The sequence below is a fragment of the Trematosphaeria pertusa genome (genome assembly GCF_010094035.1).
Source record: "Trematosphaeria pertusa strain CBS 122368 unplaced genomic scaffold BU26scaffold_10, whole genome shotgun sequence".
NCBI classification, from domain to species: domain Eukaryota; kingdom Fungi; phylum Ascomycota; class Dothideomycetes; order Pleosporales; family Trematosphaeriaceae; genus Trematosphaeria; species Trematosphaeria pertusa.
Window position 1 is genome coordinate 1,163,453 of NW_022987221.1, and position 19,404 is coordinate 1,182,856.

Below are 19,404 nucleotides of genomic sequence, written 5' to 3' on the forward strand. Positions count from 1 at the left end.
GGTTCTGGTGGTAGACCACTCGCCCGTAGCAAGCTCTCGAAAGCGGGCATGGATATGGTGTATTCGACGTTGGGGACGCGCTTTCGAAAGATTTCAGTGAGGAAGTTGGTGGCTTGACTGAAGTTGGTGATCCAATGCCGCAATGGTGGCTGGCCCGCGGCGCTTAGACCAGGTGCCCCAAACAGAAATGGGAGCCGTCAAGGAAGAGCGTAACGCAGTTGGTGCCCCGAGGCTCAAGAATGCGCGCGCTCCAGATATTCCTCAGTCGGCCGAGGAAAGCGTCGGCTGCTACGAATCATGTAGGAATCCCCTGGTCCCCGCACAGCGCGTCCATATAGTCCATTCTATCCCACTGCTCAGCCTCCACTTGTAGATTCGCATAGTACTTCTCTCCAGAGGCCCACACATGATCAGGGTCAGCATTCTTGCCCCTCACACCGCGGTCCCAACTTGTATCGATGATGTCTAGCTCGGCCCGCGGCGCCCATTTGGCTTGGTAGTCGCGGTGGCGCTGGTTCTTGCGGGTGAAGAAGCGCCTATCTCGCGACGGGGAGTCGCTGAGGGGCATTTTGGTGTGGGCGGGTGGCGGCTGCGGGGGATTGGTTGGGTGGCGGGCAGCAGTTTGTTCGCTCGTGCGTAGGATGCCACATGGTGGTGGTGCTGACTTGTTGGGGTTTGTGTTGAAGGTGGCTGATTTGCGCAGGACGTCGATATCCGCGTCTGTGCGGACGAAGACATCGGGGTGGAATGACACTCCCTCAATGCTGCGGCGCTTGCGCTTTGGTGGAGCTTGGGCGACAGTGCCTGTTAGGGACTGTTCGGGACTATAGGCGCCAGGGATTATGCCGCGAGATAGCTTCTTTGCTAAATCGGCAGCTTCTTCCTCTTCCTCTTCCTCGTCTTCATTGTCTTCTGTATCTCGCTTGCGCTTCAGGACGCTCTCATTGACGAGGCCTCTCGCGCGGCTATAGATCGCTGCGCCATCTTGCACAGTACTCAGGAGTCCGCTGCTCACTGCGTGCTCATACATCTGCAAGGCCCGCTTTGCACTGGGACCTAGCCACTCCCCGTTGTTTTTCGCCCACTTCGCCTCCTGCGTAGCCAAACCCTCCAACTTTGCCAGCACATTCGCCATCTTTATTCTCGACTGTCGCCAGCCCTCAACCTCTCTATCCAGATGTTTATTCTTTGTCCTATCCCAGCCGTAGGTAGCTTGCTCAAAGTCAGTTCGCGGCTTCCGCGCTTCTGAGCCCTTGCGCTCCTTTTTGTAGGGTTTGATGGCTTTGCGCCACTGGTACCACCCGCCGTGGCTGATGATCGTGGATGCATGAGTAGAAAGCGACGTTATGTGCGCCTCGATGACGCAAATCGGGCAATGTTCTAGGCCGGGGATAGAGAGGTGTGTAGGGTGGAATATGTGGCCGCATTTGTAGGTCGGGGATTGAGGCCTAGCCCCATCCTGGGCCTCTATAACCCGTGATAGTCGTGGGGAGGGGTCTCTCGAGGGCTGATGGAGACTGAGCGGTGGAGGCGGCGTCTCAGGAGCAGACTGTGAGGAGGCAGACCATTCGAGAGATGGAGAGGGTGACGACAAAGAGGAGCCACCTGCGCATGTTGAGGACGAGCGTCGGGTAGCCGGATAGGAAGGCGCAGCAGGTTGGCTGGGAGTTGTTTTCCCTGCCCCACGAGCACGAGGCTTCGTCGAGGAGGACACACGAATAGGAGTCTGTGAGCTGGTTGCATCCGACGACGCGTTCTTCGCCTTAGGACGGGCTGACCGGCGGGGCTCCGCGACAGCCTTATCCACCCGGGCACTAGACGATGCCGATTGGGCGGGAGAAAGATGGAGACGCGGCGACCGACGAAGAGATGGAGTAGTCTTGGAAGGGTTTTGCGAGCCAGTCGACGTTGGACCAGCATTGGAAGCGGATCTCGAGCCACCGGCGCGGACCGGAGGCATAAACACTGAAGTAGTCGTAGCGTGGGTAGTCGGCGTACGCGGCATGCGCATTCGGGGCATATTGTGCAAGGCGCTAGCAGCGAGACGCGAGACGGTGGAGCTGCCGGAGCTGGAGGAGGCCTGGGAGCAGCCGTTGGGTGCAATTGGAAGCATTTTCGAATAGGGTTAGCGGACGTGTTTAATGTGGGATAAGTAGTTGAGAGAATAAGGTGGTGTGCGACTTGGTGTTGTGGAATGCAAGGGGTCGCGGTGTTCGGAGTGGGTGTTTGGAGGTGGAGGAAGCCTTGAGCTGACGCCGAAGGAAGGGCATCGGAGGAATATCGGAAGGGAAACGAATGCTATGACGCAGAAAGTAAAGACTTAGAGATAAGGACTCGAGAGAAAGCAGACTGTTGCTGGGACATTGGTCCTGCGTTGAAACCAAGTGAACGTTAGAAAATTGAGAAGGTTCATCTCCCCGGCGCACGTTAACCATTCAACACTACAACAGTCAGGCTCTTACACGCACTCCCAGCTCTCTATCTCCTTCGGATCGCCCTCTCCCTTATACATGTTCCTCTTCGGATACTTACAATGCGCTCTCTTATAATCCACCCCAGCACTCTGAGTATCATTTACCCACCGAGTGCCCACAATGGTCTCTGGCGCAACATCGCTCTCCACCCAATTCACCATCGCCATAAGCACGTTCTCGCTCGGGTCCACACTCTCTACTGAGGTCCTACCCTGCCCAATAACGTGCGCGCCGTCCCCGCCGGTGCAATGCCCTGTCCCGCTGATGCGGAAGAAGCGGTAGAAAGAGTCAAGTTCTGCCGGGCTGAGACCCATGGTAGCAGAGACGTGCTCGTAGTATCGAGGCGAGTTCTCAGAGCTGATGATGCCGTCCATTTGCCCGTGGTAGTGGAGGATCTTCGTGCCGCGAGCTTGCACGGCGCTGAGGTCTCCTTTCCATGTTTCAATATTGAAGGGGTTGACGCGCGCTGCGGTGGCGTAGTCGCTTGTGTTGATCTTTGTAGGATCCCAGGAAAGGTCGTTATAAATGGCGTAGCGGAACCAGTCGGTTGTATACGGGAAGGGCTGACCGGAGTAGAGGAGAAAGGAGGCTACGATCTCGGAGCCGGGCTGCATTCGTGGGTATATTAGGGAGCCGTCTTGTGCGAGAAGAGGGGAGAAAATCTTCTGGACTGTGTCCGCTTGGGTTGGAGTCAGGCAAGCTGTTGAGTTTGCTCCGTTGCCGCAGATCAGGCCCGAAGAAGTGTAATTGCAAAGCGAAGCAGCCTCGATGATCCCGTCCGCGTACCCATCGATGGTATCACATTGCTTCATGATATCCTCGTGTATGACGGTCCACATGCTTTGCGGGACGAAAGTAGAGGAGTTGGCGGAACCCGTGATCGGATAGAAATGCCCACTCCAGGAAGTGAGGTTGTTGAACGCGAAAGCTGGTGCGCCCGCCACGATACCATCGAAATCCTCCGGGAAGTCTTGCGCGGACTTGAAACCTTGACGCCCGCCGGTAGAACAGCCTAGGTAGTAGGACTTATTGTGCGCTTCTCCATAGAATGTTTCGGTTATCTGTTTGCCAACTACGACGCCGGTGTGGACACTTCCATCGTTAGCATTTGCTCCTCGGGGCTAACTTGAGAAACCTTACGAGCGATACGCAAAATCTTCCACGACCTCAGGACTATTATAGAAAGCACCGCCGCTCGTCCCATTATGGCCGTTATTCGCTCCCACGCTCGCAAAACCCAAGCTCGTAGTATACGCCATGTCATTGTAGCCAATGCACCCGGCGAGACCTCCATTCCCTGTACTCAAGAACCTTCCAGTCCAGTTTGCCGGTAACCAAGCTTCCATGTTGATCCCCGAACTATTCGAGGTTGCGACATACAGCGCGACGCGGCATATGTCCGAAGGGACGACCTGCGATGGTGCGCCACATGTTACATTGTAGTCTGGTATGCTGAGATTCGTGCCAGCGCTCACGAATTGCGAGAAGTAGACGGTTGCATTGTCGATTTGTAGCGTTGAGGCAATGGAGTCGCAGCTGGTTTGGAAATCATCGGCCGCATCTCTCCGGGCCCGCTCGCCGCCGTATGCCCAGGAGCCACAGGCGCTGAGAAGCATGAAACAAAGCCATTGGATAATCGCCATCTTGGATGCTGAAGACATGAAAGCCGATGTTGCGTAAAGTCGAGAAATGTCTGTCTTTTAAACTCCGAATAGTTCATAAGCCACTCCATGGCCCCCGCAGCCGAGGCTGTGACGTGCAGTACCTGCATTTCGGTGGAAACCGCATTGGGGAAGTGAAACGAAGTTTTCATATCGAATCAGGAGAAAACCAGGACTAGCTGGGTCCGACGCGGTCGTTTGGAAGATCGTCCGGGGAAACCGCGGTGCGAGGTATGATTAGGGCTCGCCTTTCGCAGGGGCTCCCCCGCCTCGCGGCTAGAGGATCGGCATTTCGTCTCGAAGAAAGCACGAACGCAGGAAAAGAGGTTACCCGCCTAGCTTCCAGTGTTAGACGAGCATGGAGGCTGTGATGGGAGTGTGGGTCGGATTGAAGCTGAGAGTCGTGAGGAGGGGAAGCGAACACGAGGTGGACAATCACTTGGCCGTTTGGCAAGGTTGTTCCCCTGGTTTGGGAGCGCGGTGGCTGAGGGCGCGGGGAGAGACGGTGGGTGTGAAGGTCGATGAGGGGGTGATAGTAATTGTTGACTGATTGTTGCGTGCAGGCTGGAGTCGTGTCCGCATGTTTCCGACGGTGCAGCGTGCGGTGACGAGGATTAATTCTGCGTTGTTCTTTGGGGAAGATGTCGGTAGGTTTTTGGTGAGCGTGAGTTATTGGACCTGATTATACTGAGAATGGCGTAGCTTTTGATGAGGCGTTTACGACGCATGGGTTGAACTTCATCTCGCAGGTGGCGCTTGTGCCTGAAGCGGTTCGACTGGTGCCTTCTTTCCTGCGGCCGTAAGTTTCAGTCCAGTGCATACATCCATCCACACCGCACATGCATGCCTTGGTACTGTGCTAACGGCGGCTCAGCCTAGTAACCAAGCTCATCAAAGGCCGGAACGCGGATCAGAAGTTCGTCTTCAGCATCATGACGCAGATGATCGAGCAGCGTTTAGCGTATAATACCTCGACGCCGGAGTCTTCCCGTCGAAATCCAGTACGTGCATCTCATCTCTTCCAGCTAGCATCAGCGAGTACCTCCACTGACGCTCCCCACCCCAGCAGACCTTCACAGAAGGCTACATCGACCACCACCCCTCCGATCACACCACCGCCAACATCCTCAACTCCATCAACACAACCTGGGTCACCTCCTCGCTCGCCATCCCCATCCTAACCTGCCACCTCCTGCAAGACCTCTACACGCACGCCGCGCATCTCCCCGCCCTCACCTAAGAAGCAGACTCTGTCCCCCTCGACGACACCGCCGAGATCGCCGCGCAGCTCGACAAGCTCCCCCTGCTCGAAGCATTCGCCATGGAGTCGATGCGCACGAAATGCTTCCAGGCGAACACGTGCCACCGCGTGGCGGTGAAGCCGTTCGAGTTCTCAGACGGGCACACAGCGCGCGTTGGCGATGCCGTGGAGTTTAATCAGCACGCAGTGCTGAGCGATGCGGTGACGTATCCTAATCCGAAGGAATTCGATCCGGGGCGCTTTCTAAACAAGGGGAGGAGTGTTGTTGATACTGGGATTGGGTGGCCGTTCTGGGGCGTGCCGAGGATGCTGTGGTGAGTGGAGAGACTGTTTAGTGCTGGCGAAGGGAAGCTGATTCTGAATTCGTAGCCCGGGTAGGTGGCAGGTTGCGAATGTGACGAAGCTGGTGGCGGTGTATTTGCTGGCGAATTTTGAGTGCAGGGTGGAGGATACGAGGGGGATGAATTTTGAGTGGAGGGATGCGCTTGTGCCGAATGCGAAGACAGTGCTGTTGATGCAGGCTAGGCAGAAGGAGTAAAGCAGACGGTGCTGGGTTGGTCGGTTGGATGGAGGCACACATGTGAGCTTGCAAATGATAGTTTGATCGTGCGTGGTATCTCATTCATCGTAAGATTGTTCCGGTTCTGGAGAATGAAGCTTGAGGTCCTCCACTACCCAGATCAGTCTTCGTCTAGCCCTTCCACGACCATGTCCAATACCACCCTAACACCTTCTACGTTCAAAGCCGTATTCTCCTCCGTCGCTATTGACACCGCGCACGCAACTGCGTTCTTGATCTGCCTTCCATTGAGCTGCAGGGCGGCCAGTTCCTTAATTGCCTTATCCGCAATCTCCACCTTCGCGGCGTTGGAAGGGACACTGGCAAGGCAATTCCGCCAAATGGCCTCGCGAGACTCTGGCGAGAGGTCCGGATAGTGTAGCTTGAAGTGTATCCGGCTATCGAACGCGGCGTCGATGGTGTGCTTCCGGTTCGTGGTCATGATGAGGACGCCTTGGAAGTACTCGAGCCGCCGCAGGAATATGCTGACTAGAGCATTCCTCTCCAGACTGACAGTATCGCGCTGTTGTAGGAAGACGTCTACCTCGTCTATCAGCAGTACGCATCCCCACCGTCTCGTAACGTCCAGCACCATGCCCAGCTTCTTCTCCACGTCATCGACGCTCGTGCCAAGCTCACCTGCGCTGAGCATATATAGCGGACGCTTCGTAACCTCGGCGATGACCTCTGCCGTGAGGGTCTTGCCGACTCCTGGGTTACCATTTAGTAGGCCCACTAGCCCCTGCCTTTCCCGCTTACAACGTCATCGAATGTGTCCTGTCCGTTCCAGTGGGACTTGACTAATGAGTGGACGAGATTACGCCTCCTAGGATCAATGACGAGCTTGGAGAAGGCGTCCGTGTTCCACGTGACAGGGCCCATGCGACTGATGGCGAAACAACCCCATCGTTTCTGGCTGAAGCTGAAGCCGGCAACATGGTTGTTGCAGAAGAGGAGTTCGCTGTCGGTTATTGACGGAGTGTGGACTTCGGTCTCAACGGCGGGTTTGAGGAGGTCGGTGAAGTCGTTCTGTTGGAGGAATGTTGGTGGATCGAGCATTATGCGTCCGGACGCCTACGGGGTGATCAGTTGCATGACCCGCGGAGGGCTAGTGTTATGCTTACATGGATGAGCACTTGCTTGTACTCGCCTTCGATGACGACCTCGCGGTTTTCCGTAATTGCGGCTCCAGTGTACTCCAAGTAGGTGGGCTGAAGCAACTCAACATACCTTCTTCCACGCTGAATCAGCTTCGTGCGAATATCATCTTGGTCTGGGTGATGGCTGAGCGGGAAGCACTTCAGATGATGCACCTTCTTCGCACCCTCGAACTGGTCAATCTGCATACTTGTTTCTTGTATCCATCCGAATTTCTCGCCGTCATGGGAGATATGTCGCACGTTGAGCGAGAAATACCGCGAGCCGTTCGCCCGCGCGCCGTATTCACCCGTCTGCAGCTTCAGCACTTGGTCTTCGCGTAGAAGATTGTGTTTGGTAAAGATCTCTGTGTTCGGAGGGAAGAGCGTCCAGAGGAGGTTGAAGGTGATCTCGTAGTGAGACGATAGTGAGGCGAGAGTCTCTAGGGTCGAGTCGTAGTCTTCTGCGATGTACTGGAGGGCCACATTGAGGTCGTCTATAACAGCCTTGTTGGTATGCGCTTTTCCTTGTTCGGCTTTCAGTCGCTCCTCGAGACCGATGCGGGCATGAAAAAGCAGCTCAGGGCTTGCGACAGGCGGCGATTCATTCAGCTTCAAGCCTTCAACGCCCTCAAAGATCTCCTGAAGCGCATCCTTGAGCAAGTCGGACTTGATATCGATTTCGGTATCTGTTGGAAAGCCCTTATCGCAGATGATGCGGCGAACTTTGAGAACGACATGGGAGCTGGAACCGTGGATTTCGCGATCGGCTTGGACCTTGGGAGTAGGGACGAAGTACGTCTGTCGCTTCTTCTTGCTGTATCTATTTCCCTGTCAGATGAAGGGTGGCTGAAGGGAGTAGAGTGAAACTCACAGCTGATCAAGCCTCTGGATGCGTTCCTTTTCTTGATTCTCGCTCCTCTTCTTGCCCTTGCCCTTGCCTGTCGACTTCTTCCGTTCATCTCACCATGGGCCTTCTGGCTATTGACCTCTCCGTTCACGGCCACACCATTTTCAAGGTCGGCAGCCATATTGGATCTGATCGGGCCAGGTAGCTGGAGGATCGGCCGCGCGTCGAATACGCTAGTGGAAAAGAACGTCAAATTTTGAACAAAAAAATTGTTGCACTGCTCTGCATTTTAAGTACCTCAGTGTTCGCTGATGAGTCATGCGGGATGCACTCAGCTTGCGCAGTCCTGCGTTTCGAATGCATCGCAAACTCAGGTCCGATGGCGGTAACAAGAAGAAGCCTGTGATTCGCTCATGATAGACACCATCAGATGGCGATGCAAGAGGGAGTCTGCTCGGGCCAGGAACGCGCCAATGCTGTGTGGCAGTGTTGGCTGTGGGGAGCTGAGGGGGGCTGAAACGCCGCGTTTTTGTTCTCAGCCTCATCGGACGCACGAGGGGCTACGCTGCGCCCTTGTTTACACACGGCCGTGGGAGAGTCACTGGTGTTGATAATAGGTTGGTTGAAGCATTGATTGTCCAGTCTGAGTGGGAGGAGAGGCGAGGCTTATAGAGTCCTACTGCGAAGCCTTGCCAAGCATGAATGTACAAGTCACGTGATAGAAATCACTATAGAAATTAACAACTGGCAATTCTTAAGGGCCAAATTAGGCATTGTTGGCATCTTCGGAGATGCTGGGTGGAAACAAGACCAGCGCGGGGGAAAGGCGAGGGTAGGGGCTAACGCCATTTGGGAAAAATCACGTGATCTCATTTGACAACATAGGATTGAAAGTCAGAATGAGGCAAGGGAGTCCCCCACTCCTCGGGACTCCTTCAATGGAGGTCCTCCGCTTGGCATCCTTCTCCTGCATCGAAATCTGGTAGAGAAGTTCATCCCTCCCCACAAAGTCTCTCATCCTCTCTCTGTGAGAAACGTCCGAAAGGCTTCATTATCGGCCCGACCGCCCAGCGCACCACCCCGCGCTCCCATAGATATACCCCCAACCACAACCTCAAGAAATTGACCGCAAGCGACCAAAGAGACGCGCAGGATCTGCAACCAGCATCAGTGTCTCGCTAATCTCTGCCAAGACCGATCGCAGATGTACCACGCATGTGCATAGCGCTTGCGGCGAGACGGAGGCGGGGGTGGCATTAAAGCAGGCCGGCGGCCCCAGCTTCAGCGCCCTTCACGCCCTGAAAAGCTGCCCGCCGGAGAGGCAGTCCAGCTTCACGACCACCTGCGACCCCGAATTCCCGCTCGGGGCCATGCAACAGCAGCTGACGCCCCCCGACAGCGACATGCCGCCGCTGGAGGATCACGACTGGGCGAGCCGTCTCCCCCAGACGGACCACGTGCGCTTCTTCCGCGAGACAGACTGGGCGGGCAGCAGGCTGGGGCCGCTGAAAGACTGGAGCCCGACGCTGAAGCTCTTCACGCGCATGCTCTTTGCGGACTCCCGCGCCGCGTGTCTGTGGTGGTATGGCGCAGCACAATATAGCCGGCTTGTTTACGCCATGTACTGACTGCCTGCCCGTATTGATAGGGGACCAGACCTCATAGCCATCTACAACGACGCCTACGCCCCGCTCGCCGCCCAGGCCCACCCCAAGCTCATGGGCTCGACCTTTCCGGACGGCTATCCTGACCTGTGGGAGGGGATAAAGCCCTATTTCGATAGGGCGAGGGAGACGGGCATGGGCGTGGACTACTCGCCGGCCGTGCCTCTCATGGTCGAGCGGCGAGGATGGCGGGAGGAGTGAGGACACAACACACGGGAAGCTGGAGAGATGCTGACCAAGCGCAGGGCCTTCGTCAACGGCAACTTTGTCCCCATCGGCGGCGGACCCGCGAACCATCCCGAAGGCTTCTACAATTCGCTGTTCGAGGTGACGAGCCAGCGACTGGCCGACCGGAGGACAATGCTGCTGAACCGCCTAGCCTCCGTGCCGGACGTTACCACCGATGCCGTCTGCAACCATATCCTCGAAACGCTGGGTACGAACGGCGAGGACACCCCTCTGGCGATGCTATACGAGCTGGACGAGAGGGCAGCGTCTACAATCTTGCGGTTACGCGGGCATGTCGGCCTCCCCAGGGGGCACAACTTGATAGTGGACAACCAGGACATATGCAGCTCGGAAGGTCTGGTGCCAGACTGCCGGCGTGCAGGGTCGGAGGCGATTACAATCGACTACGACGAGCGATTCGACTCTATTTCCTGGTCCGGCTTCGGTTCACCGTCGAAGAAAATCGCAATCCTGCCCATCAAGAACGGATCTCGCGTCTTCGGCTACCTCATCGCAGGCACGAACCCTTGCCGGCCCCACGATGACGCCTGCCAGCAGTTCTTGAAGGACCTGAGCCGGATGGTGTCAAGCATTATTTCGGCAGCTGTCAACGCCGAAGAGACGAGAAAACGCCAGGAGCAGCTCGAGAAAGATCTTGCGCTCAGCGATATGAAGCTGCGGCATTTGACCGAACACGCTTCAGTGGGAATGGCCCATATTTCCTTGGATGGCTACTTCATCTGGGCTAATGACCAATACTATACTCTATCCGGACTGCCATCAGACGAGCAACAGGGTAAGTGGAGGTTCTTCGATGTGTACCACGACGACGACCGACCGAAGGCCGAAGAGTCTTGGACCCACCTCCTCGAAGGTGCCAACCACATCAACGTCGAATTGCGTTTAAAGCGCATGTACACGTCGCCCATTGGTGACGCCGAGCCCGCCCAGCTTCAACTCCTTGCCTTCCCGTATCGGGAGAATGGCAAAGTGAAGTCCATCATGGCATGCACCACCGACATTAGCAGGCTGAAGTGGGCCCAGACCTTCCAGGCACGACTAGCAGCAGAAGCCCGGGAAGCAAAACGACAACAGGAGGTACGTATCTCGCCGTACACATACTAGCTGCCTTATCTAGCACCGAAAACGACTCCTGGAGGTCTTGAACAGGTAAAGACGTGCTAGGCTATGGATACCTGCCGCACTCAGCTGGATGCTCGCTAATATATACCGCCACCTTTTAGGCCTTTATCGACGTTGTCTCACATGAGATGCGCAACCCGCTAAGTGCTATCGTGCACTGCGCCGACGGCATCACCACTGCTATCGACGAGTGCCGCGCTAGAGTTGCAGAGATTCCAGAGCCCTGTCTTGACACGCTCAACGATAATGTTGCCGCCGCAAAAATCATCATGCAGTGTGCAAACCATCAAAAGCGCATCATTGACGATGTCCTCACCCTGAGCAAGCTCGACTCGATGCTGTTATCCATCACGCCTAGCGCCGTGCGACCGATGAAGCTCATCAGCTCCATCGTCAGAATCTTTGAAGCCGAACTGAAGTCGAATAACATCCGACACCATATCGACTCGGACCGCTCTCTATCGCAGCTGGACGTTGACTATGTATATCTAGATCCGTCGCGCGTTACACAAATCTTCATCAACCTCTTAACCAATGCTATTAAATTTGTCAAGCCCTCGAAAGACCCCGTAATTTCCATCCGATTTGGCGCTACACTCTCCAACCCGCGTGCTTTCTTCCCAGAGGATATGTTTTGGGCCTCGAGAAGCAAGCGTGACGGCGATGTTACGAGCAACCCCGAATGGGGAAGCGGCGAAGAGATGTACCTCACCTTTAGTGTGCAAGACTCTGGCATCGGGCTAAGAGGCAAGGAAATCCACAAAATATTCGAAAGGTTCCGGCAAGCAAATATGAAGACGCACGTCAAGTACGGCGGAAGCGGGCTCGGTCTGTTCATATCCAAAGAGTTAACTGAGAAGCAGGGTGGGGAGATTGGTGTATCGTCTGTCCTGGGCCAGGGCTCGACGTTCGGCTTTTACGTCAAGACGCGGCGTGTTGAAAGACGACCACAGACGCTTGGTGAGCTGTACCGGGAATGCGGCGGCATCGGCCCGGCGCCGCAGCAACTCCACGTCCTACTCGTCGAGGACAACATCATCAACCAGCAAGTCCTAGGAAAGCAGCTCAAGAAAGCCGGATGCCTCGTCGACGTCGCGAACCACGGTCTGGAGGCCCTCGACATCCTAGAAAAGAAAGTCTTCGACGTCGTTCTGATGGACCTCGAAATGCCCGTTCTGAACGGGCTCGCTGCCATGCAAGAGATCCGGAAAAGGGAAGTGGACGGTGAGGGATTGCTCGGTCAGGCTATGGAGGTTGGGCCGAGAGGAGGCGTGAGGTTGCCGATCATTGCGGTTACGGCGAACGTGCGGCAGGAGCAGATTGACACCGCGATTGCCGCGGGTGCAGTACGTTTACGGTTTTGGAGAGAGATGGAGACGGGCTGACGATTAGCAGGACCGAGTGATGCAGAAGCCCTTCAAGGCGGCAGATCTGGTCTATATGATGAAAGGTCTGGTCCCGCAGGTTACGACTCCGTCGACTGAGCCTCCGACGCCGGGAGTGCATGAGCGGATGAATGGCTTGTTCACCTGAGGAGAACACACAAAGGGGACGGTGTGGCCAATGGGATTCGAACGACGCTGTGGTGTACTCCTGCTAAGCATACTCCAGCACATTTTAAGGGTAAGGCGTTGTGCTGACCCTTCTGGGCCATCGGACCTTAAACAAAGCAATAAAACGAGGAGTGGAGTCGCACTGAGCATCGTTTCAACAGCAGGAGGATGTGCGCCTCAGGACTGCTATTACCCAACATAAGGTTAACAGGAAGGCCAAGCTTAGCAACAACAACGAGAAGGGGCCTTATACCTTTCCCAAAATGGGACGGAAAACATCCAGTGGGCTGGCGATTCGAGTGGGGTGGTTGTGGAGCGACACAAAAATGGAGGTATATACATTGTAGCTCGAGAGCGGGAGCTTCCTGTACCTTAATAGTGTATTAAGCACTGTGGCATACCTAGATGGGGGTCTGTATGCCTCGAATGAATGCGGGAAATCTATGCATATCTTGTAATGAAAGCGCTTCGTGATAATGCAGAAACTAGTTAGACCCTGAACCTATCCTATCCTGTATACCCATGGACGGCCCATTTGCGCTATCCGCCGGAATAGAATACCCTCACGCACGCTTTACCTTACCGCCCTTCGCCTAAACCACACTACCCGTCTTGCATACCTCCCAACCCCCTAACAAACACAAAGACCACCTATCTGTTCTCTCTCTCCTCCTCACTGCGTTCTTACTTCGCTGTATATACTAGAATACCCAGGAAAAGTATTATAATTCAGCCAATCAGCATCGGTGGTTTAGTGGGTACGTTTAAGCTCTCCCCTTTCCTCCCCAATCAGAATATCCGCTTACAGCGTTCTAGTAAAATTGGCCGTTGCCATACAGTTTCGGCTAGCCCCACAATGCTTTCTTTTTGGGCTGGGAGGAGTTTGTTGGCGTGGTGGAGGTTGTTGGTGGAGGTTGTGGGGAAGACCGGGATGCGCTAACGTAGATGGGTCGGGCGGACTGAAGTGGAGGGGCGTGAGTTCTCTTTTTAGTAATGTGTGATGGGGCCTGAGAGGAGAAGCGGCTAACCCTAGGGAGCTACTTAGAATGGGTACTCAGTCCAAAATCTTATCAATGGGACATTGTCAGAGTGAAGCGAAGGAGAGGGCTTAAAGCAGTCCATGCCGTGCCTTAATCGTATCCGCAGCCTACCCCACGCATTAGTATACTATCTCAGAACAGATCGGCAACGTACCTTCTCAGCCGCGGCGTAAACACTGCCCATCGGTCCACCCGCCACAATAAGCGGCCAAGCGCTGATATCCACCACGCTCAAGCGCTTCGTGCCATACACCCTACTTTGCGGATCCACTACGCCGCCGTCCTCTCTCTTCATCATTGCGGCGGTGCAGCAGTGATGGGCGTTAGTCGGCGTGAGAGTCTTCTTGATCGCGTCTTTGATCGCGTCCTTGTCGGTTAGGCCTGGCGCTGGAGATGTCTCAACGGGGCTGAGAATGGCGATATCAGGCGTGGCCATAAGCTCGCGGTTCTTAAGATATACGGCGAGCAGCATCTCGAGATCCGTCGGGTCGGTAATAGCGCCGAAATCGATCAATGGGGCTGTGAGAACGTCTGTCGAGTTGATCCTCACGGAGCCCCGGCTGAGCGGCTTGACCATGTAGAGGCTGGTTGCGAAGTCTGTGTTCCAGGATATGTCGCCTACGCCGCTTGCGTTGAGGGACGAGATGATGAGCTTGCGCTGCTTCTTGTAGCCTTGGAGTACGCCTGGATCTGGATTCCCGCCGAGCAGCTCAGCGGGGTCTCGCGTTTCTGCGAGGGAGATGATGGATGCGGAGGCGTTGGTCAGATTTGAAAGTGGGAGCTGGATGAAGAGGTTGCCGGTAGATGTTGATAGGTCGTAGGCGCTGGGCTGCTGGGCGTTGTAGAGGGCGCGCTGCTCGGCTGCATAGGTAGAGTTGGTGCGCAGGGAGCCGCCGTTGGGGAAGAGATTGGACGTGACTGTGGATTCGTTAGTAAGCGAGGTACGTTTGAGGAGCCTGATGTGGGTTCGTCGCACAGTTGTAGCCCACTGAGAGAACGAGATGGTCCTGCAGATTCTGACCAACGCCTGGAAGGTCGGCGACAGACTCAATCCCGAACTTGCTCAGATAGGAGGCATCGCCTACGCCGGACAGCTGGAGGATCTGCGGAGTATGGACAGCTCCAGCAGCGATTATGGCTTCTTTGCTGGCATGGACGGTGCCCTTAACTCCACTAGCGGTGTTGATGTATTCGACTCCAACAGCAGAAGTGCCTTGGAAGACTACCTTACTTACTGCAGTGCTTGGGAGCACATGGTAGTTCGGCCTGGTGTCAATGACCCGATCATAGTGGTTCACGCGTGCGGAAGAGCGGGCCTGCGTCTTTGCATCAACAGCACGCTGCAAGCGGTATATACCTGTAGCATCGCCGGCTTGGGAATCCTTGGGTGCTCGGATACCGAGACTGCGGGCTCCATTGTAAAAGTTCGCTGGGTACGCGTTAGAGGCGATCATATCATTGAACAAGGGATCCCTTACCGCTCCCTGGGTAGTCGTATGGTGCAATGGTCACTGGTACGGGGCCTTGAAAACCGTGTACGGAGTCATCCCACGTGATGTTGTGCTCGGCAGCGTAGATGGGGTCTGGGCGGTTGAAGGTCTCGCTCTGTGATTGAACGTTAGCACGACTCGTACAACGCATCAGCAGGAAATGGAAGGAAGAGCGCACCTTTCTGAAGTAAGGAAGCAGATCTCTCCACGTCCACCCAGTAGCCCCAAGCTGAGCCCAAGTATCATACTCCACAGCGCTACCGCGACTCATAAACATAGCGTTGACCATCGATCCGCCTCCGACTACCCTCCCGCATGGAACAGTGTACGATGTGCCGCCGAGTGCCGTTTGAGGCGTGCTCATCAGGGGCAGCCAGAAGTAGGGTATGGCGGGGAAGAGCCCCGGTATCATGACCTCATCTTCCCTCTGATCGAAGGGGCCGAATTCAATGACCAGGACAGAGACTGAGTGCGATTAGTAGAAGGGACGTATCGCCGATCTGAATGGCCATACCATTGAGAGTCTCGCTCAATCGATCAGCGACTGTCAAACCAGCAGTCCCGCCTCCAGCAATCACAAAGTCGTAAGTCGCGTTACTCGCTAAGTCTCGCTCGGTAATGGCTCGCGCGTGCCAGCCTAGAGCGCGTGAATGGACTCCTAGCGCGAGAATAAGAGAGAGCGCGATTGTAGACCGCATTCTGAGGTTGGTGTCTGATGGATGAGTGGTGTGGATTGAAGACCATGGTCAGAGCAGACGCGTCTTTAGACATTCTCCATCGATGGTGCGAGTCCATTTCCGCGGTCAGCTTCCTCCTTTGGTTATATAATACTGCGTATTTGCATGGATATAGAGTGGTTCGCGTCCGGGTTGTCGGTGCCTTGCAGCGGCCTGCAGATGGGCTGACGCGGCGAGAAATGCTTGTTGAATCGCATTGTGAGGATTTCCCATGCCATTGGAAAGGTCAAGATGGACGATAGGAATGAAGGTTGGAGGAAAATTGGATGCGGGATGCGGTTCGGGCCGATCTCATACCAAAGGGGTATAGCGCCAGGATCGATAGAGTTATCCTGAGGTTGCAGCCTTCGGAACCGGAATTTTCGGATTCATTTCCTCGGTTTTGATAACGCATTTATCGGACACTTTTCAACCTGCAACAAATTATGGGAATTTTCTTTAGAAAGCTTAGAATCACGTGATGACAGTTTCGCCAAGCCGCCGGGCCTTGTCATCCCCCACCATAATTGGCGCCCATCGCACCCCCTACGATGCCTCCGGGATCCGGTTTCCACGCGAGGATGAACACTTCCAAGCTGCTTACTCTCTCGGCGGGGAGTTTAGCTCCCAAACTCCAGTATGCCCGCCCGCAAACTCCGTCTTTACAGCCCATATAGCGCTATGTCTCGAACACGCGCGTCGTGTAGCCCTTCTCAGAGCGTCTCCGAAGACCTAATCCACAATGGCCGATACAGCAGAGACAGAGTGTATCCAGATCGTCACCTACATCAAACGGAAGCCGACCCTGACGCCGGCGCAATTCTACGACCGCTGGGAGAACGTGCATGCACCGAAGGTCATTCCGTGGGCTGAGAAGCACGGAATCAGGCGGTACCAGCAGGCACGCTCCCCTTCCCCATGAATTAGCGGGCTATCTAACACAATCTCTTCAGGTCCACGTCAACGGCACGATGGTCCCAAGCGCCGCCACCGACTCCGCGCCGAACGCTGTCAGCACAAGCGAACTCCCCACCGAACCGGTCAAATTCGACGGCATCGCCATGTTCCTGGTCCCTTCGTTGCAGCAATTCACTGATGCGTTCAGAGACCCATACTATGTCAATGTGATCGAGCCGGATGAGCGCGAGCTGATTGATAAGGACGGTCCTGGAAGCGGTGTAGTTGCGAGCTACCAGGGGAGGATGCTCGATATGGTACATCGAGGGCAGAGCACCATCGGGAACAAAGGGAAGAAATACCACGAAGTCTGGGAAGAGTGGGAGAACAAGGCCAAGGATTGAGCCTTTCTTAAGGCTGGACAGTGGGGCCCGGATGACTTGTCCATGATCAGCCTCTGCATTCAGTAGCTCCAGCCCATCTCTGCGGGTGAAACATTGGTACACCGACAGCGCCTTCACGTATGTGCTCCAACGCATTTATTTCGTGGAAAGCCTGCAAACAAGCCTTCCCATTGCTCAACTTTACCAAGGACCCATTGCATGCAGAGAATTGCCCATTCGTCAGAATATATACTAGTTTGAGTGTTGTGGGTTGTCCCAGGCCTGAAGCTGATTCGCAGCTATGTTGGGCACAGCCTCAACGCCTGCAGTCAGCTTGAGGGCTAAAGCGGGGTACTGAAGAGGCTGCCCTTTGATTCTTCTCAGCTTCCCACATTTCCCCCCGGAAACATCCTGTCCCACGCCAACAGAACGATCCAGTCTCTCGGAAATGGACGTGATCGAGTCACAGACCAAACGCCGGCGCCTCAAACTCTGTAGTCGCTGCGTGGAACTCGATATACCGCGGATCGTCTCGGGCTGGACCTCGACTTCTATGAACATCGTCGAAAAGCCTCATGTCCTCCAGAGGCTGCTCTTCGACCATGACTTCCCACAGGAAAGCTCCTGTCGATGTTGCCAGAAATTGGAGAAGTTTATATCCCATCAGCGAATTCAATTCCGTCCCACAAGCTTCTCCACACCAAGAGACGACCGGGAAGGAGGAACGCCATTTCTAGGCCCGATCTTTTTGAGAAGCTGGGAAGGACTGGTATCAATGGACCAAGAGAGGAGAGAGGTGGCTTTACGTTTCGGAATACCCACCACCGCTCCCTTCCCCCTCCCCAGGCTTGCAAGCGACACTTGGCGCGTTGAGTATGTGCATAACGTTGCCTCCCAGCCCGATTATAGCCTCATTAAAGGGTGGATTCGTCAGTGTTCCGACGCACATTCTAGCTGCGAATCACGCAACTGCCCGGAGTTGCGCAAAGCTCGCATGGTGGATGTCGAGCATCGCGTTATAACCTCTCTACCAGACGACTGCGAGTATTTTGCTTTAAGCTATGTTTGGGGCGGAGTTCAACAGCAGTCCGGTCCTCCCGCTGGTCCCCTTCCCGATCAGCTTGGCTTGACCATCGAGCACGCCATCACGGTAGTGCGAAACCTAGGGTACAGATACCTCTGGGTTGATTCATTGTGCATTGATCAATGCAACCCCGATGAGAAACATGATCAGATAGGTCTCATGCATCGTATCTATCACAGCGCCTTTGCCACGATTATTGTTCTTGACAGCCCAAACGCCAATAGTGGGATCCCGGGGGTAGGAAGCAGCCGAAACGCCTCGCAAATATGGGCCCAGTTTGGTAATAACCAGATCCTCTCAAAATGTCCGTCAATGTCTTCAGAGTTAGGGCGCTCGGTCTGGGCAACCAGGGCTTGGACCTATCAAGAAGGGCTTTTATCGCGCAAACGCCTCGTCTTCACGAATAACCAGGTACACTTTGTTTGCAACGAGTCAGCCTGGTCGGAGGATGCTCCGTACTCCACGTCTCTTTCGAGCGAATGGCGCCGATACCAACCTCTGGTGAATCCTCTAGACTTCTCCGACAATACCTCGCAGCGGGCGAACAGACATAAAATCTACGAACGCCTAATCAACGGATATGTATCCCGGAACATGAAGAAACAAGAGGATGCACTGTACGCTATAACCGGCCTATTACGGCGGATGGAAGAGACCGTCTTCCCGGAGAAGTTCTGCTATGGATTACCGCTGAGCAATTTCCGTCCCAGCCTACTCTGGAGAAGCTCAAGCACTGTTCGCCTCGCAAATTCAAATCCGCCATTTCTTACCGAGCAACGTATTGTCGGAGATCATCCAAGCTGGAGCTGGCTGGGTTGGAAACTGACAGGATCAATCCGCATCCCAGATCCCGATCTTACTCATAACCCACCCCTTGAGATAAAGCAAATGGACACCGGTATGCATCTTGAGCTATGGAGCTCATCTAAGGTAGACCTTCCAGGGTACGATCGACCTCGGGCGGACACGCCGCCATCCTTAGATTGGTATTACGGGGGCTCCAACCCCGAGGTGGGAAAAGGAATATCCGGCAGGAAAGGCAAAGATCTCATCGACTCACTTCATACAGCTTGCGCTGATGCCCTACATCCGAAAGTGGCCTACATATCCCCGATCCGGCAACCGTCGTTACCCCCTTGCGCTCTTGCAGTCCGCGGTCTCACCTTATCTCTTCCATGCGATGCTACATCGGCCATGGAACCCGGCCTCCGGTTCAACCTGAAAAGATTTCTTGTGGAAGACCATCCGGGCGAATTTTGGCTCGA

The 19,404-nt window shown here is 55.0% G+C and overlaps 9 protein-coding genes across 9 annotated transcripts; 5 read left to right on the plus strand and 4 right to left on the minus strand.

Moving 5' to 3' along the window:
* Positions 1-133: 133 nt before the first annotated feature.
* Positions 134-2,285, minus strand: BU26DRAFT_53658 (uncharacterized protein). Its single transcript, XM_033831356.1, has one exon. The coding sequence runs from the start codon at positions 2,111-2,113 to the stop codon at positions 296-298; it is 1,818 nt and encodes a 605-aa protein (XP_033681815.1). The 5' UTR covers positions 2,114-2,285; the 3' UTR covers positions 134-295.
* A 173-nt stretch (positions 2,286-2,458) lies between these two features.
* On the minus strand, positions 2,459-4,090 carry BU26DRAFT_431439 (tannase and feruloyl esterase; the record flags this gene model as incomplete). The annotated part of the gene is made up of 2 exons (XM_033823927.1): positions 2,459-3,566; positions 3,615-4,090. The coding sequence occupies 2 exons, from the start codon at positions 4,088-4,090 to the stop codon at positions 2,459-2,461; spliced, it is 1,584 nt and encodes a 527-aa protein (XP_033681816.1).
* Positions 4,091-4,715: 625 nt separating this feature from the next.
* BU26DRAFT_567154 (uncharacterized protein) lies at positions 4,716-5,375 on the plus strand (the record flags this gene model as incomplete). The annotated part of the gene is made up of 4 exons (XM_033833625.1): positions 4,716-4,782; positions 4,838-4,934; positions 5,010-5,136; positions 5,202-5,375. 4 exons carry the CDS (start codon positions 4,716-4,718, stop codon positions 5,373-5,375), a joined length of 465 nt encoding a protein of 154 aa, XP_033681817.1.
* Positions 5,233-5,934, plus strand: BU26DRAFT_606993 (cytochrome P450; the record flags this gene model as incomplete). The annotated part of the gene is made up of 2 exons (XM_033835709.1): positions 5,233-5,710; positions 5,766-5,934. The coding sequence occupies exons 1-2, from the start codon at positions 5,457-5,459 to the stop codon at positions 5,932-5,934; spliced, it is 423 nt and encodes a 140-aa protein (XP_033681818.1). The 5' UTR covers positions 5,233-5,456.
* A 142-nt stretch (positions 5,935-6,076) lies between these two features.
* On the minus strand, positions 6,077-8,122 carry BU26DRAFT_606994 (P-loop containing nucleoside triphosphate hydrolase protein; the record flags this gene model as incomplete). The annotated part of the gene is made up of 5 exons (XM_033835710.1): positions 6,077-6,655; positions 6,715-7,029; positions 7,080-7,914; positions 7,966-8,032; positions 8,059-8,122. 5 exons carry the CDS (start codon positions 8,120-8,122, stop codon positions 6,077-6,079), a joined length of 1,860 nt encoding a protein of 619 aa, XP_033681819.1.
* A 752-nt stretch (positions 8,123-8,874) lies between these two features.
* On the plus strand, positions 8,875-12,975 carry BU26DRAFT_521228 (uncharacterized protein). Its single transcript, XM_033829483.1, has 5 exons — positions 8,875-9,523; positions 9,590-9,802; positions 9,851-10,931; positions 11,078-12,322; positions 12,372-12,975. The coding sequence occupies exons 1-5, from the start codon at positions 9,312-9,314 to the stop codon at positions 12,507-12,509; spliced, it is 2,889 nt and encodes a 962-aa protein (XP_033681820.1). The 5' UTR covers positions 8,875-9,311; the 3' UTR covers positions 12,510-12,975.
* A 662-nt stretch (positions 12,976-13,637) lies between these two features.
* Positions 13,638-15,757, minus strand: BU26DRAFT_567158 (GMC oxidoreductase; the record flags this gene model as incomplete). The annotated part of the gene is made up of 6 exons (XM_033833626.1): positions 13,638-13,676; positions 13,724-14,487; positions 14,546-14,998; positions 15,048-15,174; positions 15,238-15,524; positions 15,574-15,757. 6 exons carry the CDS (start codon positions 15,755-15,757, stop codon positions 13,638-13,640), a joined length of 1,854 nt encoding a protein of 617 aa, XP_033681821.1.
* A 760-nt stretch (positions 15,758-16,517) lies between these two features.
* Positions 16,518-17,076, plus strand: BU26DRAFT_567159 (uncharacterized protein; the record flags this gene model as incomplete). Its single annotated transcript, XM_033833627.1, has 2 exons — positions 16,518-16,631; positions 16,729-17,076. 2 exons carry the CDS (start codon positions 16,518-16,520, stop codon positions 17,074-17,076), a joined length of 462 nt encoding a protein of 153 aa, XP_033681822.1.
* A 754-nt stretch (positions 17,077-17,830) lies between these two features.
* On the plus strand, positions 17,831-18,568 carry BU26DRAFT_430871 (HET-domain-containing protein; the record flags this gene model as incomplete). Its single annotated transcript, XM_033823908.1, has 1 exon — positions 17,831-18,568. A coding segment is annotated over one exon (738 nt), but the record flags the coding sequence as incomplete, so codon positions are not given.
* Between the last annotated feature and the right edge of the window lie 836 nt (positions 18,569-19,404).